We start from the raw sequence: 26444 nt of genomic DNA on the forward strand, positions 1-26444 counted from the left end.
CACAGTAGTTCAGGTGAGAGACAGTGAAAGTGGATCTTGAGAGGAGGATGTGGAGGTAAAGAGAAGGAGGCATTCAAATAAAGTCAGAGACAGGATAATTGGAGATGAAGGTTAGAAGTCCCTATCTCAGTAGGTCAAGGAAGTATTCCTATCTTCTGAGGAATTTGTTTCAAAATCAGCCTCTACATCATGATTTTGTAAAATCTGCATTCGTGTCTCCTATCCCAAGCTGCCAGGGAGAAGAATTACACTAAAAGCTACGAGTAGGTTGCTAGAGTGAAATTACAGTTTTTCTGTTTCTGTTTCTATTTTTCAGTACACATGTGATATCTGGGGCTTGGGCAGCAGCAATGCAAAGGATTCTTCCTAGTCCATAAGAAGAGTTTTTCTTATGTTAAGTAATGGTGTAAATTAAAAAGGTGGCTGAGTGCAGGCCAACCTTAAAGGGATGGGAAGGAGGGGGAGAGGATGCCTCTCAGGTATCCAAGTACCTCAGTATACCCGCGCTGCAGAAGCTTTGTGCTGCAGGTACTCTCCCAGCATTCCTGTGCTGGAGTCTGGGCTTCTAGAAAGATTCTCAACTGAGTTGCACATCTAGCTGCTTGGTGAGAGGTTGTTGGCACCCTCTGCCTCTCTTCTTATGGGCTTCTAAGATCTCACTAACCACTTGAGCTTCCCTCTTGCAGCCTCTTTCATCATTCTTTCTCTCTCTCTGTGGTTAGGTAATCCCCACTCATGGGCCCAGCCCTGAGCAAGCAGAAAACTCCTGGTAAAGTACAGGCTGGGGAGCCAGCACCATTTATTTCTGGCTTTTTTTAGGTAGCAAGCTCTCTTCTTCCTCTGGCCTTTTATCTTTTTTTTTTTCCTTTTAAGTATGATTTTCTTTGTACCAAAACCATACCAAAAAATAGAAGCAGAAGAGTCCTACTTGAAGCTAAAATAGTTTTCAATTGGAGGTAGCTTAATGCATATATTTTCACTTAAGCCAAAAATTAGAGCTATTTGACACCCTTGGGAAACTTTTTATAATAGGTACCACAGAATTATTACTTTAAAGGAAGTTTAACCTGAGATCAAACATATTCTTCTAAAGGGCCTCCCTTTGTTCTCTCTTGTTCCCTAAAGCTTTCTCTGATGTGGTTGTGCTGGGGACTGGAACAGATATTTTAAAAACCCTTTAAAGACAACTGGCTTGTAAAAATAAAGCCAGAAAGGCGAAAGTGTCTCCATACATGGGGGGAGGGGGTGGGTGCAAGATCTGGAAAAAAAAATCTAAAATCCATAATTACATCCAGGAACCTTTAAATATTCACTCATTCATTATTTCATTCAACACTTTAGGAGCCTCATTGTGTTCTACGAACTGTGGCAAATGCTGGGGATACAAAGAAAAATGAAAAATATTCCTTTAAGAATGTGCTACACAGGACTAAGTATAAGATTAAGTGGACAAATATTGGGAGACATCTGTCTTGAAGGGAAGGAGAAATTTACATTCTTATCAGGGAAAAGACTGACTTAGTTGTTAGTTCCTTAGTTAAGCTGCTTGTGGCCCAAATTCATGTGTGTTGTATAAATGCCAATTCACCAAGTGTTGGTGAGAGATTTAGGGTTAGCAATGGAAGGATCTCAGAGCTTCTAGCTTGCTTTTGCTGTTGTAGACCATAAGAAGGGACTTCCAGAGCTAAAAATCTATTGTCATTACCCTGTTTTTGTCATATACAACGTGTTTAAGCCTAGGCAAGCCACTTATCTTCTTCCCTTAGTTTTGTCATCTACAAAGTGAGAAAACATACCTATCACCCTATCTTTGATAAAATTGCATAATGTGCATGTAGATAGTTTGAAAAGTATAAAACAATAAACTCAGTAACATCTGTGTTAGTCTTTGAGGTGGAAAAAAAAGAATACGCCTTTAAAAACGCTAACAATTGGGACTTCCCTGGTGGTTCATTGGCTAAAACTCTGTGCTCCCAGTGCAGGGGGCCCGGGTTCGATCCCAGGTCAGGGAACTAGATCCCACATGCCACAACTAAGAGTTTGCATGCTGAAACTGAAGATCCTGCACTCATCAATGAAGATCTTGCGTGTGGCAACTAAGACTCAGTGTAGCCAAATAAATGAATTTTTTTTTTAAATGCCCACAAAATGCCCACAATCTAGTGGGAAAGATATACAAGTGAACAAATAGTTACAATAAGCTGTGCTGAAGACATGAAAAATAGGCCAGAGAAGTATAGTGGAGGGACTATTCTCCTCCTGTGAAATGCCTGCAAGAGGCTAAACAGGAAATGTAACTTTCTATTTGCACATTAAAAGAGGAGCAGGAGTTTTCCAGGTGGACCAGTAAAGAAAGGTCATTTCAGCAGAGGAAACTGCAGGTATAAAGGGAGGTGTGAGAGAGTATATCATGACTGAAGAATTATAGGACTTTATTTGACTAGGGGGTAATATTTGTGTTGAAAAGGGTGGCAAATGAGGCTAGATAGGTAGTCAAGTTCTAGAGAGAGAAGGACTTGGCATGTTGTATTCAGGAGTTTGGACTTAATCCTATAGGCTACTCTAGGGAGCTACTAGCCATATGTTGCTATGTATATTTTAATTTAAATTAATTAAAATTAAATTAAAAGACAATTCCTAGGTTGCACGAGTCACATTTTAAGTGCTCAATTGCCACAGGTGGTTGGTAGCTATCATATTGGACAGAGCAGATAATAGAACATTTACATATCTGCAGAAAGTTCTGTTGGACAACACTGCTATAGGCAGTGTGTGGGGAGCATTAAACATTCTTGGGCAGGAAAGAGACATGGTCATATTTGTGTTTAGAAATACCACTCTAATGGCAGCATTATGAATGGCTTGGAGGAGAGGGAAAGAGAGATTTGTCAAATTATTTTAAATTAAAAAAATTTTATTTTATTTTATTTTTATTTATTCTTTTGGCTGTGTTGGGTCTTTATTGCTGCACACGGGCTTTCTCTAGTTCCAGCAAGTAGGGGCTACTCTTTGTTTTTGTGTGAGGGCTTCTCACTGCGGTGGCTTCTCTTGTTGTGGAGCACTGGCTCTAGGCATGCAGGCTTCCGTAGTTGCAGCACACGGGCTCAGTAGTTACGGCACATGGGCTTAGTTGCTCCATGGCATGTGGGCTTTTCCCAGACCAGTGATCAAACCTGTGTCCCTTGCATTGGCAGGTGGATTCTTAACTACTGCGCCACCAGAGAAGTCCCTCAAATCATTTTAAAAGTGATGTGATCATAAATTACTATTTGGTTACCCCTTCTTTAGCCCTATTGTCTTAGCTGCCTCCCCCACAGTATTCCCTCATCATGAAGGCAAAACTATACAGAATTTAGGCTTAAAGAATTTACTTCAGGGCTTCCCCAGTTCGAGCCCTGGTCCGGGAAGATCCCACATGCCACGGAGCAGCTAAGCCTGTGTGCCATAACTACTGAGCTTGCGCTCTAGAGCCCATGAGCCACAACCACTGAGCCCATGTACCACAACTACTGAAGCCCAGGTGCCTAGAGCCCATGCTCTGCAATAAGAGAAGCCACCACAATGAGAAGCCTGTGCACCACAACTAAGAGTAGCCCCCGCTCATCACAACTAGAGAAAGCGCGTGCGCAGCAACAAAGACCCAATGCAACCAAATAAATAAATAAATAAAATAAAAAGAATTTACTTCAGGCAGTCTTTCCAGGTGGCATTCAAATGTTCCACCCCTTTTCTTCTATTTCTCCCACTGGGGAGATCACAACAGATTTGTTGAGCCTCAGTCTATTTCCTACTCTAGGCTGATGGCCCAAGGGGCTTCTAGAAAATAAAGGAAGGGGCAGAAGCAGATCATATGCCTGGGAGAATGCGAAACTGGCTTATTTGCCACCTATTTGTGGACGGATACTCAGTACCTAGCCTAGGTTATAACTCAAAACGTCCCTTACTGCCCACATCTAATTAGTCACCGTTCCTGCCCATTATACCTCCTTAACATCTCTTATATTGATTCCTCTCCATCTCTATCAAGGCCTTAATTTCGACCTTCCTTCTTCTCTCTTATATTACTCTCTTAGGGAGCTTCCAGGTTGATGAACACCTGAAGATTTGGGAATAGTATGCTCAGAGAAAGTATGGAAGCTCCTCGTCATTTCCCCATACTTTGCCCCATGCATCTCGTCCATCTGGATGTTCATCTAAGGCCTTTATCATATCCTTTTATAATAAACTGGGAATCCAGTTTAAAAAATTCCTCTCTTCATATTCTGGCTGGACTCCCTGGCTCCATTCTCTCCTCCACTATTCCACTCCTCACCGGCTCCTGACTGGTCAAATCCTCCCCAAACCTTTGGCCTAGAATTTAATGATGTGACTCTATTCTGTCCCTGTAGTCTTTTTTCTCACCATTTCCCCCTATATCTACATTTCAGCCAAACTTGAAGTTCCCCAGACATTCACCACTCCCTCTTTTTCAAAACCACATAGTGAGCAAACGTCTAGGCAGGATTGGATTCTCCCATCCTTATGTCTCTACTATGCCGCTTGTGAAAGTGTAGACAAGAAATGCCATTGTATGGAGGACATTATGTTTTAGATTAAGTTTTAAGGTACTTTCTTTAGCTTTTAAATTCTTTCCAAGTGTTCTAAAATAAATTATAGTCTGAACCCCCCCCCAAAAAAATATGCCATTGTAGAGATGGGTTAGAGCAGGTGTCCCCAACCCCGGGCTGTGGACAGGAGGTGAGCACTGTTGAGCAAGGGAAGCGTCATCTGCCACTCCCCATCGCTTCCCATCTCTCACATTACCACCTGAACCACTCCCCCCATCATTGCTCACATTACTGCCTGAACCATCCCCTCCATTGCTCACATTACCGCCTGAACCCCCACCGCCACTGTCCGTGGAAAAATTGTCTTCCACAAAACCAGTCCCTGGTGCTGGTTGGGGACCACCGAGTTAGAGGTAGGAGAAAAAAAGAGAAGAAGAGGAAGCTTTCAATCAGCTCACCAGATGCATATTACCATGGGTCAAGCCCTGGACTAGATACTGGAGATTCAAAGACAAGTCTATAGAAGGATGAAGCAAGAAGGTAGGAGCCTTAGTACCTGGAAAGTGGCCTGTGTTGAGGCGTGTCTTGGTATCCCCGAGGGAGTTTTAGTTTTTAGAGGCTGGAGGCAAAATAAGTCAGAGAAGCTACAGAATAATGGATATGTAAGGATATCTGATCATATCTGTATGAAAGTGTCCTTCTGGAAAGTTCAGTACGCTCATATTCCTTTATAACTCATGACATCATCAACAAAGCTTGGTAACAATAATATAGATTCCAATACATTAATGGATCTTGCTAAGGTGTCTTTACATCCATATATGCTAATTTCACCACTAGACAAGGAAACAACTCTCTGGCTTAGCCAACCTGCCCTTTTGGAAACCTGTAGTTGCAGTCCTATGGAGCAGAAGGAGCACAGGTGCTGAAATCAGCCATCTCATCATTTACAGTATACCTTATGTTAGCTAGGTAACTTCTTTGTGCCTCTGTTCCTCATCTATGAAATGAATGTATGAATTCCAGCTTCACATGGTTCTGGGGAGAATAACCTGAAAAGATCTGATCTGGCACACTAAGAACTTGAAGGAGCTTTCTTTTTTCCTATTTAAAATTTTAATATATTCCACTTCTAAAATCCCAACAGCTTTTAAATACTCATGCAGGCAATAACCAGTCACTGTGGTGGAGGTATGACTTGTCTGCTATTTCTGTGCCATTGCTATTTTGTGCTGTTGCCATCTCTGTGTTGCTCCAATACTTTACACACAATTTTTCTATATCATCTGCCATACTATGTATTAATTATTTGTTACTTTCTCTTTCCCATGTTTGATTGTGAGTTCCTCAAGGACCAAAATTCCATCTGAATAATTCATTCCAGCGTCTGGCGCAAGATGTGTAGATATGACTTCTAACCTCGATTTAAAAGCTGATTGACCCTAAGTGAATTTTCTGACATTCAACTGCCTCCTAATAATTGATAATAACTATTTTTTATTTGAGTGGCTGCTATGTGCGATGCATTATGCTCAGTGCATTCTTTAACTGTGAATTTGTCTCTTTAGATGGTCTCTTAGCAACTGTTCTCCACAGGGGTTAAGGGCTACCTTTGGAGGACGTAGATTTACCTACATGGCCCTTAGCAGCTTCTTGGAATTTCATCAGAGAAAGGATTGATAAAGCAATAGGATAAGGTATCTTGGCAGGGTTTCTGACAACAAAGCAAACTCCTGGTTACTGAAGACCTATTCATATTTACCAGTTTTTACAACTTTTCTTTGCTAAAAACAAAAATAATAACAAAAACAGTAGCAGCAGCAATAATAACAGCAACAATAAAAATAACTGCATATTTGTTATTTCACTTGATGTTGACTTTGTAACCCTGCACTCCCTTCATACAGAATTCATGTATGTCTCTATGAAATTGGAATTCCTCATTGCTTTATAATTGTCTGTTTACAACTTGGCCTCCTTACGAAACTCTATGAGCCACTTAAAAATTTATATATATTTAAGGTGTAAAATATGGTTTAATATACATATACCTTGTGAAATGATTACAACGGTCAAGCTAGTTATATAACATTTCCTCACATAATTAGCTTTTTTTGTGATGAGAGCACCTGAAATCTACTCGCTCATATTTCCAGTATTCAAAATGCTGTTATTAACTATAGTCATCATGCAATACATTAGATTTTTAGATTTATTCATCTTACATAACTGGAACTTTGTACCCTTTTACTAATGTCTCCTCATCTCTCCCCTTCATCCCTACTGCCCCAACCCCTGGTAACCACGATTCCGTACTCTGCTTCTATGAGTTGACTATTTTACATTCCACGTAGGTGAGATCATGGAATATTTGTCTTTCTGTGCCTGGCTTGTTTCATTTAGCATAATGTCCTCCATGTTGTCACAAATGATAGGATTTCCTTGTTTTTAAATGCTGTTGTAATATTCCATTACACATATACTGTTTATACTGTTTTTGGTAATGGCTGTACCAATTTACTTTCCCACCAGCAGTGTGCAAGTGTTCCCTTTTCTCCACATCCTCGCCAACACCTGTTATCTTTTGTCTTTTTGATAATGGCCATTCTAACAGGTATGAGATGATACCTCAGGGTGGTTATGATTTGCATTTCCCTGATGATTAGTGATGTTGAGCATCTTTTCATATACTTATTGACCATTTGTATATCTTCTTCTGAAGAAATGTCTCTTCAGATGTTTTGCCAAATTTTAAATCAGGTAATGTTTTTTTGGTATCAAGTTGAGTTCCTTATATATTTTAGATTTTAACTCCTTATCAGATGCATGATTTGCAAACGTTTTCTCCCATTCCATAGGTTGTCTCTTCACTTTGTCGATTGTTTCCTTTGCTGCACAGAAAAACTTTCAGTTTGATGCAGTCCTCTATGAGCCACTTAAGGGCAGGGACCATGTACATATTCATCTCTGTTTTCCCAAGGTTCAAAGGATTGGCACAAAGGCATGCTAAGTAAATGGTTGATGTGCGTAAAATAAGTAAATGAGTGTGTGCTGTGACATTACTATCTCATGTGGGAAGGGGTATGTCAGAGGGAAAACACTTTCTATAAATTAGTTTGAAACTCAGCTCTGTCGCAGTTGGTTGGCCCTAGACAAGTCTATTAACCTCCTGCAATATCCTTACATGTAAAATCCAGTGATAATATCTCGCTAACAGGCTTGTTATGAGGAGTAAATCGATGCTCTAAGCATAATGCACTGTACATAGTGGTCACTCAATAAAAAATAGTTATTATCAATTATTATGAGGCAACTGAATGTCAGAAAGTCTCACTTAAGATCATTCAGCTTTGGGAGGGTGGGGGGGACTCGAGGGGGGGGCGTCAAGGAAGGGAGGGAATATGGGGATATGTGTATAAAAACAGTTGATTGAACCTGGTGTACCCCCAAAAAAATAAAAAAAATAAAAATAAAAGATCATTCAGCTTTTAAACCGAGGTTAGAAGTCACATCTCCACGTCCTGTGCTAGACGCTGGAATGAATCAATCAGGCAGGATTTCAGTCCTTGAGGAACTCGCAATCAAACAAGGGAAAGAGAAAGTAACAAATAATTAATACATAGTATGGTAGATGAAACAGCAGAATTGAGTGTAAAGTATTGGGGCAACACAGAGATGGCAGTTAAATCTGCCCGGAGAAATCGCAGTGAAGGTGACATGAGCTGTAGCGAGGACGGAGTCAGGGGGATTTCTACACACTCAGTCTCAGAAGCTGCCGGAACCAAGGTGCTGAGGGAGTTGAGTGAGTCTCGGCCGGATATTGTTAACGGACCAGATCGAGGCCGTTCCGTCAGTGTTTTCAGACGCGGCAAAGGTAGAGCGAAGGGGGGCGTGGCGCCCAGGTTTCGCGGGTGCTTGGAACGATCTTCAGCTGGCACAATTACAGGCCTCAAAACAGCAAAGGATGAACCGAGTTCTTGGAAAGGTAACGTAGGTTCCACGCACGCTGGGCGCGGGGCAGATGGTTAAGAGAGCAGAGCTGAAGGTAGCGGCAGGCCTATCACGCTGCTGTAGACATCCGGGTGAGAGACTAGGGCGAGAACGAGGCTCTTCCCGGCAGCACGTGCGGCGCCGTGTGAAAGGGTTGCTCTCCCTGCTTTGCTCCCCAGGCGTTAACCCGCGCGCCACGCCCCTCCTGCGTTCTACCTTTGCCGGGCATTGGCCGGGAAACAGGAGCCATGCAATGGGAATCACACCAGAATAGTTCCCGATAATGTATGACCTTGAGCAGGTCATTTTATTTTTGCTTTATGTCATCAACTTCCAGATTTTTTTTCTAAGAATACCGTTTTGAGTCGCCGAACACATTGGGATGTGCGGCTACTTGGCGACAAGGGAAGGGTAATAATAAAAAAACGTTTTTACCTACAAAATCTTAGTTACCTGACTGCAGTAAAAACGTGTGAGCCACCAGAAAACATTCCTTGACTTTTCGTTGTCCTCCTAAGAGATTTAACAGATTTCAGTTGTGCTTTGTAAGTTGTATCATGCTGCTTAGAATGACATTTTGGGTTTTTTTTTAGCAATCTATATTATTTTATTTGAGGCATTAATTTGGAGGCTATACCTCCATGATAACATAGATCAGCATGGTCATTGCTGCTCATGGATCCACTAGTCGTTACTTTGGGGCAGCCGAAGTATGTCTCTAGGTTTGTTTCCTTAAGCTTCCAAACCTCACTTCATCCTTAATGAAGTAACCCTCTGTTGTTCATTGTAGCCAAATTGTGAGAATTTGACTCAATCTGGTGAAAGGATAATAGAAAAAAAACCAAAGTTTCAAAATTTACTTGTTGAAGATGGTCAGATTGGTGGCTCCATGCTCCTGCTCTAAGAGCCTTGATTCTGAGGAATGCTGAAAGGGAGGGATCACTGTTCAAGAAATACTATTTTTGGCCATTCTGTATTCCTGAGGGAGCCCATGGAAATCTGTCGTAGGCTATTGCCTAGAGATACAAAGGCATATAGGGCCCCTCTGGGTCTGATGCCACTGTTCCCTTCTAGACTCCTTTGTTACTGACTTCACTTCTATTCTGCCCTATTGCTTTGGCCAGGTAGTCTCTTTATTTGCCAAATGCTGAATTCCTAATCTTTAATCTTGTGGAGCTTTCTCAATTGGAGTGCTCTCACCTTTTTCATCACCTGTCCAAATGCTCCATTGTTTAAGGCTCAGCTCAAGTCTCATCTTTTCCTTAAAACCTTTCAGACCATTCCAGCCAAAGTGCTTGTTTATTTTTTGAGCTCTTTGCTGGTATTATCTTTTGGCACCTAATCATATGCAGTCTTGTGATCATCCTTGTCTCAGCTTGTCTGGAAGTGTTAGGTAATACTTTACATTTATAAGGAAAACACATGGGACTTGCATCAGACCTGTGTTCTATCTCGTGCTAGCTGTGTGACCTTAGGCAGGTTATTTAATCTTTCTGTGCTTCAGGTTCTTATCTGTAAAATGCAGATGATGGTGCCCATCATATGGAATTGTTGTAAAAATTATAGAAGATATTTTAAGTATGAGTATTTTCTAAGTATGAAGGACTATACAAATAGGAATATTATTCTGCAGTTAATAAACTGCTTTCATTTCCATAATTTGGTTTGATTTTCACGATATGAGATAATCCTGGCAGACACAACAGATAAGGAGATGGAAGCTACTGGTACAGGGTCTGATACGTAATAAGTTCTCAAATACTTTACTGAGTGCTGCAATGAATAAATGCCTTGCTTATAGGTCAACAGTCTCTTTTGCGGTAGTACTGAGACTGGAGCCTAGATTTTCTACCGCTCCTAAAACTTCACTGCCTTTCCTCTTCTGAGTATTTTACATCTCCCTAATTTGATAATAATCTTGGTTTCTCTCATCTGTGAAATGAGGAATGAAAACCTTCCTTGACTTTCCTAGTTGTCAGTCCTTCCCTTCTTTGTGACTTACGCAGCCCATTACATTGATCTCTCATTTCAGTGTAATAAATAATTTGCACATCAACTTTCCTCATTAGAAAGATTGAGGGTAGGCAACTGTATTTTCTTCATGTCTGTATATACCCAGCCTACAGTGTACCTGACCTGATAAATATTGAATGAATAAGTGAATGAACAAATGTTGACAGTATGTGGTCAGTACATAGTAGAGCTGGGGCTAGAACTTCAAACTCTTAGCTCAGTGCTTGGGACTGAGCTAAGAAATCATCTCACATTTTAGATGAGTGAGCTGAGCTTTACTGGAATAAAACTGGGTGGGATCACATACCTCTTTAGGTCAACAGAAGTAGTAGAGCAGGGCTGATCCAATTAAAATACTAATGCTGATAGCTGTCAGACTTCAGAAAACATTGTTTGATCATGATGGCAGGATGGTGCCTGTGGAAGTCAACATGCACAGAGAATGTGTAGTGATTTACCTGCTGAGTTACTTTGCACAGAAAATAGATGGTTCTGGAGTGTCAAGCTCAGGTCTGGATGTCACTCCTCCTGAGAGTACCATTCTTTTCAGGGATTACCATACCCTTGAACCACAAAGATATGATTAGGGGAGGGGTGGTGATCACAAAAAATATGCCAGCCTTACCAGCCCAGAACGGGCAGCCTTGGGGACTGATCTCATAGTAAGATGTTTTCAAATGAAAACACTGAAGGCTAACATGGAGCAGAATTCATATGAACAAATAGCAGTGAGGGTTGAAAAAAATGACAAATCAACAGACATGAATTAAGAGGACATAAGAAGATATGAAACAGAAGGACAGAAATTTCAGAGGGCCTGAAAGGCCAGGGAGTCCAAAAGCCCAGCAAAATGGTCAAGAAGTTGGCTATTTCCTGCTCAGTACTAGATTGTAAATTCTGGAGGACAGGGACAGTTCTCTATTTTGTTAATGATTTTATCTTCAGCACTTGTCACTCACATAGTAAAGTACATATTGTTTAATAAATGAGGAACTGAACAATCACCACCTGTTATCATCACTGCTCCCAGTTTGGCCATTAACAATGTGCCTTGAACTTGCGAAATCCTTTTCATATAATATCTAATTTAATCATATTGACAACTCTATGAGTTGTTTTATAACCTCTTTAGAGATAAGGAAGTGAAGTTTGGAGAGATTTACTAATTCAATCAGCAAGTACTTATTGAGCACTTGTTATGTGCCAGAGAGTATGCTAGATGCTGGAATGTAGTAGTTTCCTGTCTTCATGGAGCTTATATTTCCAGCAAAATAGACTAATTAAACATATAACTACCTTTTGCTGTATACCTGAAACTAACATAATATTGTAAGTCAACTAAACTTCAATTAAAAAAAAGGTATAATTATTTAACTAATTGTGACAGATGCCTCAAAAAAAGATTCTTTGTGCTATGTGTGTGTATAACAGCAGAATTCAAGTAAGTCTGAAAATTTCTTGGCGGTGTTACATGACTAAGACTTAAAGAATGATAGAGTTTGGACTAGGAGAGCATGTGCGCAGGCCCTGAAATGAGGAAACGTTTGGAGTTCTAGAGGGCCCCGAGGAAATTGGAAGGGAGAGAAGCAAGGGGACTTGTATCAAGGGAGAGTGTGAAGAGAAGTGTGGGGATGAAAGTTGCAGAGATGGTAGGGGATTGGGTTTACATTTCAGTGACCACAGGTGTTTTGAAATGTTTTAGTCCTGGAGGAAGGTAGGGGTTGGGCTTAACAGAGCTCAACTGAGGCCTAGAAGTGCCTGCCAGCAGTTATGGTGTGAGGCCAGATATTCCTTTCTTCCTCCTTCCCTCCCTCCTTTCCTTCCTTCCTCTCAATCTCTCCCTCCCTCCCTTCCTCCCTCCTTCCCTCTCTCTCTTTCTTTCTTTTAAAAATTGAGATATAATTCACATACCATGATATTCACCCTTTTAAACTGGATAATTTAGCAGGTTTTAGTATATTCACAAAGTTGTTCAGCCATCACCACTAATTCCAGAACATTTTCATCACTCTAAAAAGAAACATTGTACTCATAAGCATTTACTCCTCAATTCCCACCTCTGCACACCCCCGGTAACCACTAATCTACTTTATGTCTCTATGCATTTGTGTGTTCTGGTTATTTCATATAAATGGAATGATACAGCATGTGAGGCCAAGTATTTCTTAAGTGACTTGCCAGAGGTCATACAGCTAGTAACATGGAGGAACTGATATTCAAACGCAGGTCTGTGTGAATCTATAACCTGTGAACCTGTGCTCCTAACTGCTATAAAGACTCAGTACAAAGACAGGCTTTGATAGTCACCATATTAAACATATTCAGAAGAGAATGGCCAAAGGAAAAACTACAAACAAAAGCAATTTCGAAAGAACTTAGGAAAAAGTGAGTTCAGACATCACTTATTAGCTATGTGCATCAGACATATTAATCCACCTTTCTGAGCTTTGGTTTTCTCACAGTAAAATGGGGGTAGAAATATCTACCTCACAGAATGGTTGTGAGGGTTAATGGAAATGATGTTTGGCATATAGCAGGTGCTCAACAAATGGTAGGATTATTTAGGCTATTATTATTATATGAATTTCACTGCTGTAAATTGGGTTTTTTTTGTTTTTGTTTTTGTTTTGTCTTGTTCTTTTGAGAGGTAGTATGGCAGAATGGAGAACATGGGCTTTGGAGTCAGACTTGGTGTGAATTCTTGGCACCTCTTACTAAATCTATAACTTTAGGCAATTTACCTAAGCCTCTGTTTTTTCCTCTATAAAAACAGGCAGTTATTTCAATGACTCTGTTAGAGGATTGGTGTAAAGACTGAGCAAAGTGCTTAGCACAAAGGATGTATTCAATTAGTGATAGTAACAATGCTATTTTATTTTTTAAAAATAAGTTTATATTTATTATTTATTTATTTATTTATGACTGCAGTGGGTCTTTGTTGCTGTGTGTGGACTTTCTCTGGTTGCAGCGAGCAAGGGCTACTCTTTGTTGCGATGCGCGGGCTTCTCATTGCGGTGGCTTCTCTTGTTGTAGAGCATGGGATCTAGGCACGCAGGCTTCAATAGTTGTGGCACGTGGGCTCAGTAGTTGTGGCTTGCGGGCTTAGTTGCTTCGAGGCATGTGGGAATCTCCCTTGGCCAGGTCTCGAACCTGTGTCCCCTGCTTTGGCAGGTGGATTCTTAACCATTGCACCACCAGGAAAGTTCCTGCTATTTTAAATAATATTTGTTAATATACAAATATATTCTGTTAATATTCATAAGACAGTTGCTTGCCTTATAGACCCCTTACCCACTTCTGTCACCACCTACCTTAGGGCTCTGGTGTCTGAAGCTACTCACACACTATAGATTTTGCCCCATGACTTCAGTTTTTAAGTAGCTGTGTAGTCCTTTCCTGGTTCCTGACTTCCGAGCTCATGGGACAAGTATTTTTGTAACCCACTGCGGCAGCTATGTCCTCATTCATTCATTCACTAGAGTCACTGGCCTCCTCTTCCATTTGCTCTGGAGCTGGAGCTGCTTTTCATTTGCTGACTGGGGGGAGAGAGTATTTGTGGATACAGTCCCAAAATAGATTACTTTTGTCCTGATAAATAATGCCAAGCATTGTAGGGGAGAGGAAGCACATTTCCCAGCGCTGAAAGGGAGAGTTCACGCCGCAATTTGAATGTCTTCCAGAAAGTTGTCAATCCTTAAAAAGAGTTGGCTTTTAGATAATTAAATCCACAGCTATTGTGGAGTCTCAGAAATCTGAACAATTAAAGTGAAGAAAAATCAGGCTCATCTAGATCTTTCTTCCTATCCAGCACCTCTTCTGAAGTGACCTATTTACAAATACGTTCTGGGGACTTCCCTGGCAGTCCGGTGGTTTAGACTTCGCCTTCCAATGCAGGGGGTGCAGGTTTAATCCCTGGTCAGGGAGCTAAGACCCCACATGCCTCACAGCTGAAAAACAAAAAAACATAAAACTGAAGCAATATTGTAACAAATTCAATAAAGACTTTAAAAATAGTCCACATCAAAAAAAAATTATTAAAAAAGAAAACAGAATACATTCTGTTCACTCTGACTTCTGTTCTGTTTGTTGTGGTTGATAGATCTTGCACCTGGAGGGACTTTAGAATCATCTAGGGACTTTAGAGTCATCTGTTCTCCAGATGAGGGGAAAATTACTAGCCAAAGTATGGTGACCAGCCGGCCAGAGCTCCTGTGTCCTGGGGTTCCCAGTTGCCTGCTCTGTCTTTTATTCTGGCCAAATATTAGGTTAAGCATGTTGTACACAAGTTTACAAAGTCTTTTAGTATCTGATTTAATTGTCATTTTTAGGATTGTCTATGTACTTTATCCTTCCTTCTGACTATTTATAGCCTTCCCAATCTTTGTGACCTCACATTCTCTGGGAGACTTTTCCTAAATTTGATTATCTTCCCCCCTGATTTGTTTATGGGGGAGAGAGTGTAGTAGAATAGTGGGAAAATTACAGACTTTGGAGTCAGAGGAACCTAAGATCCTATGCTAGTTCTGATAGTAGCTGTTTGGGTAAATTACTTAATCTCAGTTTCCCCATCTGTAAAATCAAATGATAATACTTATCCTGTAATGGAATTATGATTTAAACACATGGTAGTTCTCAACAAAATAGATGTGGGTAGTAATAAATGGTAGCAATGATTATCACTCATTCACTTCTTCCTAATCATTCATTTATTTTCTAAAACAGCAGTGTGCCTGAGAGGAAGATGATAGAGCCTTGCCCTTGAGGATCTCTTGGTTTAGCATCGTAGCCTATGGGTGATGTTAAGAGTTTCAGTGAATCTCTTAAAGTAGCATGTAAACTTTTTTCCCCCTTACTTACTTTACTTATTTGGTTCTACATGCTACATTCAGTTTTTTTTTTTTTTTGGCTGTGCCATGTGGCATGCCAGATCTTAGTTCTCCAACCAGGGATTGAACCCCTGCCCACTGCACTGGGAGCCTGGAGTCCTAACCCCTGGCCCCCAGGGAAGTCCCCTACATGCTACATTTTAAAAAATTGACATATGGTTGATATACAGTGTTTCAGGTGTACCGCAAAGTGATTCAGTTATATATACATATATGTACACACACATATATATACATACTTATATATTCTTTTCCATTATAGATTATTATAAGATACTGAATATAGTTCCCTGTGCTAAGTATACAAACTTTTGTATATTCATGTCTATATGTGTGTGTTTGGGCAGATTCTCAGCAGTATCTGTAACACCCCAAAAGCTAAGAACTTCTCCTGGCCATCAACACCTGGATTCCTTGCCAAAGGCGCTTGTTGTTTGTGCTACCTATTTCGGCTTAATCATATAATGCTGTGGTATTGCTTAGCTGTTTAATACAAATGTGTGTTCATATCTCCAGCCATTTAAATTCCTATAAGACAGGGGTTGTGCTTACACGTTTTAAACAGCTTTATTGAGATGTAAGTCATGTACCATGCAATTTGCCCATTTAAAGTATACGATTCAGTGGCTTTTAATTGTGCAACCATCTCTACAATCAATTTTAGAACATTTTCACCACCCCAGAAAGAAACCCCATATCCCTTAGTTGTCACCCCCAGCTCCTCAACCCCCCAGCCCTAGGCAACCTGTAGTGTTTCTTTCTCTATAGATTTTCCTATTCTAGGTATTTCATAGAAATGGAGTCATACCATATTGGCCCTTTGTGACTGGCTTCTTTTATTTCGCATAATGTTTCCAAGTTCATTCATGTTGTTACACTTTATTTTTACAGTCCATTTCATATTCAGCACAGTAGTTGACGCATAATAGACTTTTAAAAAATAAAATTTAGAATAGTTTTTAAATTACAGAAAAATTGCAAAGATAGTACAAAGAATTCCCATATACTCCATATCCAGTTTTCCCTTTTATTATCTTATGTTAGTATGGTACATTTTTCATAATTAATGAACTGATATTGATATATTATTATTAATTAAGTCTATACTTTATTCATATTTCTTTCATTTTTTAAAATCCAGTGTCCTTTTTCTTTTCTAGGATCCCATCCAGTATATTATATTACATTTAATCATCATGACTACTTAGGCTCCTCTTGTCTTGTCTATAACAGTTTCTCAGACTTTCCTTTGTTTCTGAAGGCTTTTACACATAATAGGCTTTTAACACATAAATGTTGAAGGAATTGAAATTGTTACTCATGGTGGACAGGATTTTCTCTTTATGTTATGGGACCTTAAGCGCATTTACTGTTTATAATCTAGTTACTTTATAAAAAAAACCTCCTCTATGTTAAGCACTCCCTTAGTAAACCTATATCAGTGATCTTTTGAGTGGGTAGCAGCAGGGCAGAGTGAGATTGAAATAACTGTGTTGTTGGGGGTAAGACTGGGAGGGGAGGGGAGCTGCCACTGCAACTGCCTCCTCTCATTATTGTTTTGTTCACGTTGGTGTAGTAGTAGTAGTAGTAGTAGTGTTAAGAGAGACAGTGTGCTATAATAGAGGCACAGTCTTTGAAGTAAAACAGTCCTCTTAGCCACTTGTTAGCTATAATTTCTTGGAATATAATTTCTGTGGGCCTCAGTTGCCTCACCTGTAAAGTTGTGTTGCAGTGTTTTGAGAATTAGGGAAGAGTTCAGAAAGTCCCTCGCATGATGCCTGGGCTTGACATGCATAATTGATATTAGAAAATATAAATCAAATTAGAAAGGGGGAAGAGGGTGAAAAAAAGCAGCCTAAAAAAGCGGGGGGCTTCTATTTTTTGAGCATTTTCTATAGTGGGTGGAATAAGAAAGAAGATGGCCTTGGTTTGCTTGCATGTTTGGTATTAACTGTAGGGCAGCTTCTTTGCTAGACAAGAGACTTTGGTTCCGTTTTGGTTTGTGTACTGTGGGTTTCTAGCCTTTTTGTGAAGAGCTCCTTGGAGATCTGTGAATACTTATGATTTTTCTAACGTGGCTGTTTTGCTGTAGGTGCTGTGTTTGCGGAATGACACCATTTTTAAGCAAGCCTTTTCCCTCTTGAGGTAAGGATATTAATAATAGTAACTAAATATAGCTAATATTTGCATTCTGCTAGGTAGTTCTCACAGCATTCTTCTTTCATCTCCAGTTCATATGTTTACTGAGCATCTCAAGCATTAACTCTGCTGCCATTTTACTCCTTCCCCATTCTTGATAAATGACAACTTCATTCATCTAGTTGCTCAGGACAAAATCCTTGGAGTCATCCTTGACGCTGTTGTTTCTCTCACTCTACATCTAATTCTTAAATAAATCCTGTCAGCCTTGTTTTTGAAGTATGTTCTAATAATGCAAGGCTATTGCAAGAATCACTTCACTGGTTCTCTTGCCTCAGTTTCACTTCTTCCTATTCATTGCTCACCTACTGCTAGGGTTAACTTTCCAAAACTTAAACTTGATCATATTGCTTTTGTGATTAAACTCTGACAGGAGCTTCCCATTGCCTACACAGAGTAAAGACCAAACTCCTTAGCACCGTGTTTGAGGTCTTCATAACCTGGCCCCTGATTACCTCTTTTACCCTGCCCTCTTCCCTGCTGCTTAAGGCTACTCACATACACCTGCTTGCTGTTCCCCAGAACATACTACTTTCATACCTCTGCCTAGAATGCTTTTCTTGTGAGGCTAAATAATTGAGAATAGTTCTTCATTTTTAAAAACTCAGCTCATATAGTTTCACCCCACTGGTGAAATGACCATGCTTTCCTTTGTATTCCACCAAATATTGTACATGTTTTTGTTCTGGATCAGCACTATATTGTGGCTTGCATCTGTTTACCATCTCTCTCCCAACTAGACCATGGATAGAGACATTTTAGTAACTTTTGCATCCTCAGGACCTAGCACATTGCCTGACCCATAGTAAGTACTTAATAATGTTTATGGAAAGAAGAGGAGGAAATATGTAGCATTGACATATCCTTAATGAGGAGCATACAAGTCTTGGTAGCTGTGCAAATAAATGTGGGTATCTAATTGTATTCAACATACTTTCTCCCTCTTTTTAGGTTCAGAACTTCAGGAGAGAATCCCATCTGTTCTGCAGGTAAGCAGTTATTACTTGATGTAGTCTTCTTAAGTGACCCTCTAACACTGTTTTAATTTTATCTAAAAAGATGCCTAATGTATTTTTGAGAAGAGTGGCTGGGACTAAATCCTACCCCTCACATGGAATAGGACAATGGGCGAGAACATAAAGTAGTGGGTTAAGAGCAAGAGTTCTGTAGTAAGTTTGGATTCCAACTCTACCACATACTATTCTGTGACTTTTAAGTACCTCTCCATGGCTTGGTTTCTTCACTTTTAAAAATGAGGAGAATTATAGTACAAACTACAGTGAATTATTTGGAGATTCAGTGAGATAAAACATATAAAGTGCTCAAAAAAAGTTAGCTATTATTATTTTCTTGCTACTGTTTCAGACCTGTCTTTCATGTCCATTATCTACCAGGCTAAGGCTTTTCTTACAGTATTTTATCCAAAATGAATGTCCATTCAACCTGGTTAACTCAATGAATTTCAGTCTGTTTCAACCCTATTATTTGCCATTTTTGCTTTGTCTGTTGTGTGACAAATTTCAAAGTAGCCATTGGATAGTAATGACATCTGTTATTTGACTCAAGAGTATCAGAAACAGGGAATTCGCTGGTAGTCCAGTGGTTAGGACATTGCACTTCCACTGTAGGGGGCACGGGTTCGATCCCTGGTCGGGAAACTAAGATCCTGAAAGCTGTGCAGTGCGGCCAAAAAAAAAAAAGTATCAGAAATAAAGGAATAGGAGTAAGGAAGGAAACTAAAATTTACTAAGTACCTAGTATGTGCCATGGAGCACATAAGAAGTTTTACATTAATTTTTTCAGAAGATGGTGGCAATGTGTAGAGAATCACCACTTCTACGAGGCAGAAAGCCCAGCTTCTCAAAATATGTGGTTCTTTTCATTTATTCATTCTCTCAACAAAAATTTATTGGACCAGCCTGTGTTTTAGGTGCTGGGGGTAAAAAATTAAGATGATATAGTCCTTGCCATTTGGAAGCTTACAGTGTTGTAAAAAATAATTTTTTTCCCCAAGAATAGTGTACTGAACACTTCTATACCCATCTCTTAGATTCAACTGTTGGTAACATTTTGTCATGTTAGCTTTCTTGATCAGATATTATGACACTTCACCCCTGAATACTTAAGCATGCATTTGTAGAAACAAAGGTATTCTCTACTTTCTGTTAAAGAACCACAATAGCATTATTTCCCTAAAGAAGAGTAATAATAATGCTCCAGTGTCATCTAACACTCTGTCCATTTCCTCAGTTGTCTTTTATGGGGTTGTTTATAACGAAGAGCCAATGAAGTTTCATGCTTTGCATTTTGCTATAATGTCACCTTTAATATAGAACAGTTCTTTCAGTATTTTATTTCTATAACAGTTGCTTTTTGATTAGGCTAGAACATTTGACTTACAGAATTTCCTCCCTTTTAAATTTGTCTGATTATTTCCTTGTGGTGGTTTATAACATGTTCTTCTGTCCCCTTCCTACAAACCAGAAGTTAGATCTAAAAGCTTTGCTAGTTTTAACTTAAACAGTTTTAGCAAGAAAGCTTAATAATTGATTCTCTGAACTTCATATTACATCCTATCAGGAGAGAAAAAAAAACACCTAAGAAAATCTGATCATAAAAGTAAAAAGCATCAATTTTAGAGAATATGAAAAATAAACACACACACACACACACACAATACACACACAAAGAAGCTGATGGAGATGAAGAAAATAAAAATCACTTGTAATCCTACCATCCAGAGATTATTGCTTAACATTTTGGTGTATATCCTACCAGGTTTTTTTCTAGGCATTTCTCTCTCTCTCTGTATTTTTTTGTCTTGCAGTAATGAGAACAAATTATACATAATGCTTCATAAACTGCTTTTTTTTCCCACTTAATCTATGGTGAACATGTTTCTACTATAATAAATAAATATCTACATAATTATTTTGGATATACTGCCTTAAATGGAACAACTTGTAGGCTAAGAATCTGAGTCTGGTTTTGAACATGTTGAAATGGAGTGCTTGTGAAGAAGATATACTAAGTAGTCCATTGGAGACATGGATCTTAAGCTCAAAATATAGGTCTGAGTTGAAACTGAATTTGGAAGTCATCATATTGTTGATTTTGTCTTGGGAATGAATGAGACCACCTGAGGAGAACAAGTAGAGAAGAGGCCCAAGGATCAGGCTCTGAGGAACTCCCAAATTGGGTAGAGGGTGAAAGATATGGCTAATGAGCTTGAAAAGGGAGGCCAGCGTGGTAGGAGAAAACCAGGATGGTATAGTTTCATGGCAGCCCAAAAGAGAGTGTTTCAAGAAGAAAAGAGTGAAAAAAAACAAAACAAAAAACCAAAAAAAAAAAAAAAAAAAATCAATAAAAGTAGGCTTTGATTTAAAAAAAAAGAAGAAAAGAGTGGTTAACCACGTTATAGTTTCATCTGTGTGCTGCTGAGAGGGGATCACAAAAGATATGAAGATATGAACTAACTATATTCCTTGGTTTTGACAACATAAAGGTGACCTTAGGGAGAGTAGTATCTGCGTAGGTGTGGTGAGGTTGGTTGTGGAAATAAACTGCGTTGACAAATAATTGGGAGTTTAGGAGTTAGAGAAAGCTGTTACAGACAATATTAAGAAGTTTGTCTTTGAATGGGAGGAGAGAGAATTGGCAGGAGCTAGAGAGGGATGGGTTAAGGAAAGATTTTTTTAAATGGTTATTTTTCTCTTAATTACACTTTTAATTTTGAAAGATATAAAAAATTATTAAAAAGTGAAAAAAGGTGATACTTCTAATAAATCCAGATTTAGCAATTATTAACATTTTGTTAGACTTCCATTGTTTTTTTTTCTCGTATATTAAAAAATAAGGATTATGTTCAAGACCTGTTTATTCCCTAATCTTGGTCTCATCCCTTCTCCCATAACCAGAGAAAAAGTTCATTTTGAAATGGTGTGCATTCCGAGGAAGGTTTTAAAAATATGTTAAAATCATCAACTGTTAAAAATTATAAAAGCATGCAAATGGTAAAAAATATAAATTGTACAAAAGGATGTATGATGAAAGATTGAGTTTTCTTCTATTTCCCACCCAGTCTTACTCCTCAGTGGTATACATTGATAGCAGTTTCTTGACTATTTGGCAGGAAAGTTTTATGCGTATGTGAACATGTATATTATAATACTGAACATTTAGGTTGTTTTTAGTTTTTGTTATTTCAAAAAATGCTGCAGCAACCATTTTTATACATCTTTGTAAACTTGTTCCTGTATATTTGTGAGATAAATTCCTGGAACTGAAATTGCTGAGGCAATGGGTTGTGAATTGAAAATTTTGGTAAGTATTGTCAGATTGCCCTTCAGAGAAGTTGTATTAATTTACATTTCCATTTTCTGGCCAAAACTGGGTTTTGCAAAACATCTTGCTTTTTTGCTGGTGAAAAATTATGTCTTTTTTTAATTTGCATTTCTTGAGAAAGTTTGTCATTTTTTCATATTTTTTTGGCCATTTGTATTTCTTATGAACTGCCTGCTTATATTTTTTGCCCATTTTTCTTTTGAATTGTTTGCTTTCTCATTTTTTGATTTGTAAGGACTTTTTATATAGTAAGGAGACGAGCATTTTTCTCTCATATGCTTTGTGTTATTTGCAGTCATCTATCCCTTGACTTTTGCTTTTGTGCTTTTTTTCTGAATAGAAGTTTAGAATTTTTATATAGCTAAGTTTATTAATCTTTGATTTCTAGGTTTTGCTTCATGCTTAGAAAGATCTCTGTTCCAAGATTATTTTTAAAAATCCTTCGTGTTATCTTCTAGTATTTTTTTTTTAATATGTGGTCTATCTGGAATTAGAAGTGGGTAGGGATGCAGTTTTTTTTTCCCCAAATGGGTAGCCAATTGTTTTGACATTTATTGAAACATCCATCTTTTCCCCATAGATTTGAAAATGTCACCTTATCATATACTGTTTCCATATAGATCTAGAACTACTGTATTTTAACTTAGTGTTGTTTCATAGATCTGTTTGTATATTTGATACCAGTACCAAGCTGTTTTAATACTATTGGTTACTATAGTTTTGTAGTATATTTTAGTATCTGATAGCTACCTAATTCTGAGGTAGTTTTGTTTTTTGTTTTGTTTTTAAAGCTGGATCAAATGGGGCATGTTAAATGCTGTTGAAAAAAATCCAATTGAAAAAAGATCCTTTTGAAAAGAGAGGTAGGGGACAATAACAATTTACTCAAACAGCCTCCTATTTAGAGAAATTTAAGTTGTCTTCAAAATTTTGCAGTGTAAACAACACTGTGATAAACATCCTTTTACATTAGTATTTGTGCCCTTGTGTGATTATTTACCTAGGATATATTTCTAAAGGTCTAATTGTAGGCTCAAAGGAAATGCACATTTTTAAAGCTATCTATGTGTATTGCCAAATTGCTCTTCAGAAAGATTGCACCATTTTATAGATTTTTTTTAATATTTGAGAATCTCTGTACACTCATCAACATTGTGTTATTTTTTAATATTTGCTAATATTTATAAGTTAAAAAAATACCATCCCTTGTATTTGTAACTTGCATGTCTTTGATTACTAGTTGGTTGAACATATTTTCATACATTTACTGAGCATTTATCCTTTCCTTTGCTCATTTCAATTGTGGAATCTCAGTGCCTAGAAGGCTCCAAAGTCCAGGGTAACTCACCAATATCCGCATGCCAAGGTAATTCTCTTTGAAAGGACACTGCTTTGTTGGCATTTTTCATGGGCCTTTGAGATTTCTTTAAAGTCAGAAATTTCAAAATTGAATAATAATGGTGTGCAGAAAAGAAGAGTAGGAAGCAGTGTCCTCTTTCTACCTTTACCCATCATACTCTGTGCGCCCTGGGTACTATCCCAGCTGCTCTCTCTATGGGATGGGCCTGATTGTAGTAACCATCTTTTTCTTACTGATTTAAACGTACTTGGAGAGGTAGAAGTAAATATATAAAGAGGTCTAAAGAGGTTAAATGAAGGGAACTCAGACTCCTTATTATAGTATGAGCAAAAAGGTGGAGTCAGCAAAACATGGTACATTCAAGTCCAAGTAGTTCAGGGCAATTAGAAAAACTAAAAGAAGTTTGAAAAGAGATTTTGAAAAAAGTGGGTAGCTACCAGGGCCAAATCATTGCAGATTGTCTTGGTAAAATATCTAGAATTTCGAAACAAAACAAGCAAACAAAAACACTGCAACACTTACTGAGCACATACTATTTGCCAGGTGCTGAGGTGTATCTGCCCTTCAGGGACTTGTGGTCTATTGAATGGAGAAAATATCCTGTAATTAGATTCTTGGCTGGGGTTATCCCAGTTTTTTCCTCTTTCCCTCCTGCATAGCCCTGCTCAAAATGCCTGTTCCAGTTTTGAAGGAGGAATAATTAAAATGAAGTTGTTTATCCCCATCCTGGATTGATGGGTTTAGTTCCCAGTTTGGTAAACAAGGACATTGAAGGACACATTGGCTCTGGCATATATAAAGGGAAGGGACGTGCTGTGGAAGAAGCCAATACATGACTACATTCTATAATTGAAAGATTTTCAAAGCCTCTTCTTGAAATCCTGGGGTTTTGTGTCTTCTTCAATGAAAAGAGTTGCCTTTTCTCTCAGGAGGCTGCAGTGTTAATATGACAGCAGGAAGCCAGCTTAATGACACAAGCAGGGGAAAAAAATTCAGTTGAACTTAATGGAAATCAGAGGCTTTCAAACTTGTAAATTTTATAATTAAAACAACTGGCTAATTAAGCAGTTTAACCATTGGTAATATGACCAAAACCTTTCATTTAAGAGGGAAAATGGTTAATTTAACAGTAGTTTGGACCAGCTTCTTAATTAACCAGCTGCTCTAATTATAAGAATTGTCCCAAACTGAATTCGAAAATGCCTCCTTGCCAAGGAATTCCAGTAGATGAAAGGCTGAGGCAAGCATTTGCAGCATTTTCACCTAAGATGTGTCATCATCTCAAAGATCACTTTTGGTTCTGCTATTTGAAACCACTGGTGGATGATTGAGTTTCTCTGTACTTAAGGATGGTGACTAGCACCTGTGGTTGTTATTTTTTAATTGACACAAAATATTTTGCTATATAATGAAGGCATGGAGAGCTATAACCATAAAGCAAACTCTTGATGATGTTTATATGTTTAGGGCAGCACAGAGACGTTGACATTTAAGCTGGCCTTGGAGGCTGTGAAGAATCTCACCAGTCAGAGAGGTGCAGTCCCAGCATGGGGGACAGCCCAGCACCGCCCAGGGGCATGAGAACTGCATGGTTTTATACAGAATGGCAAGGGTAGCTCTGTGGCTGAGAAGCAAGGTTTTAAAGGCATGGAGGCTGGAGAGTGAGGACATGAAGTGGTTGGAACTAGATTATAAAATTAAGATTCTTAAATGCTTACCTAAGGAGTATGAACTTCAGGCAGTGGAAAATTATCAAACATTTTGAAATATAGCAAAGACCTTCCTTGTCTCATTTATTGGTGTTACTGTAGTGCCTGATACAGTGCCCAGCACAGATACAGTCCTTTTTAAAAATTGTGTGTGTGCAGTGAATAAATGGTTGAATTAGTGAAAGAGAATAACATGAGTAGGCTTGTGTTTTAGAAAGGTTCATTTGTCAGCTTTAGAGGGTTGGAATGGGGGGTTGGGGGGTGGATACAGGGAGACTAGCCACAACAACTCAGCCAAGGCCACCACTTGAATCTTTGCGTGAACTTCCAACCACACTCCCCCTCCCCACCCCCTTCTACCCACAACAACCAACAGGCCTTTTATTTATTTATTTTAAATATTCATTTATTTATTTTAGGTTGCTCCAGGTTTTCATTGCGGCATGCGAGATCTTTAGTTGCGGCATGCAGATTTCTTAGTTGTCTCATGGCTGTGGGATCTAGTTCCCTGACCAGGGATCAAACCCGGGCCCCCTGCATTGGGAGCATGGAGTCTTACCCACTGGACTGCCAGGGAAGTCCCCAAAAGGATCTTTTAAAAACACATTAGACATATAATTTCTCCACTGTTCAGCGTGAAATCCAAACCTTTGACATGGCCCAAGGTGGGTTCCAAACCACTGCCCTAATCTCTGGTGCACTCAGCCCCTCTCACTGTGTCACTGCTTCAGCCATGTAGACAGTCTTTTCGTTCCTTGAATGTGCCAATCTGTGTCCCCCACTGGGGCCTTTGCACATGCTATTACTTCTGCCTGGAATGTTCATTTTCTATCTTTTTACCTAATAAACTCCTGTCTCCTTTTCAGTTGTCAATTTATTTTACTTATTTTTTTGAGTAGACAGTGCATGTACATGGAACAAGTTTTAAAAGATACAAGAGTATAAAGTCAACAGTAAGTCTCTCTCTCTTGCCGTCTAGCCACTTCTCCCTGGGGGTAACCGCTATTGCTATTTTCCTCTGAAATCTGGTTTCAGTTCACATGTTATTTTTTTTTTAGAGAGGCCTTTCCTGATATTCCAATCTAAAGTAGATCCATCGATTGTATTGCCGTAGCCCTTTTTATCACTCATCATAATTTGTAATTTTATGTTTATTTCGTGCATATTCCCCCCTCCATTAATGACTCCCTCCTCCTACTAGACTATAAGCTCCATAAGCAGAGTTTTGTTGCCCTTGTCCCCTGTTATATCTCCACCTCTTTGCACAGTGTCCGGCACATCATAAGTACTGAATAATTAAGCCCTTCCTAAGCTTTTTGCCTGTTGAGGTAAGCTCATCTCTTGCCACCCCACTGCTCCTACTCTGCTGTGAAATTACCTTTCTGGCTTTTCCTCT

At 38.9% G+C, this 26444-nt stretch overlaps 1 protein-coding gene across 1 annotated transcript in view; it reads left to right on the forward strand.

The window, feature by feature from the left end:
* The first annotated feature begins 8171 nt into the window (after positions 1 to 8171).
* MRPL48 (mitochondrial ribosomal protein L48) overlaps positions 8172 to 26444 on the forward strand; it is a 53617-nt gene continuing 35344 nt past the window's right edge. Inside the window, exons 1-4 of the mRNA XM_057749407.1 lie at positions 8172 to 8333; positions 8383 to 8532; positions 17529 to 17581; positions 18587 to 18624. Coding sequence (XP_057605390.1) covers positions 8172 to 8333; positions 8383 to 8532; positions 17529 to 17581; positions 18587 to 18624 — 403 coding nt within the window. The remainder of the gene's footprint in view (positions 8334 to 8382; positions 8533 to 17528; positions 17582 to 18586; positions 18625 to 26444) is intronic.

This window comes from Hippopotamus amphibius, chromosome 9 (genome assembly GCF_030028045.1).
Source record: "Hippopotamus amphibius kiboko isolate mHipAmp2 chromosome 9, mHipAmp2.hap2, whole genome shotgun sequence".
Lineage (NCBI taxonomy): Eukaryota > Metazoa > Chordata > Mammalia > Artiodactyla > Hippopotamidae > Hippopotamus > Hippopotamus amphibius.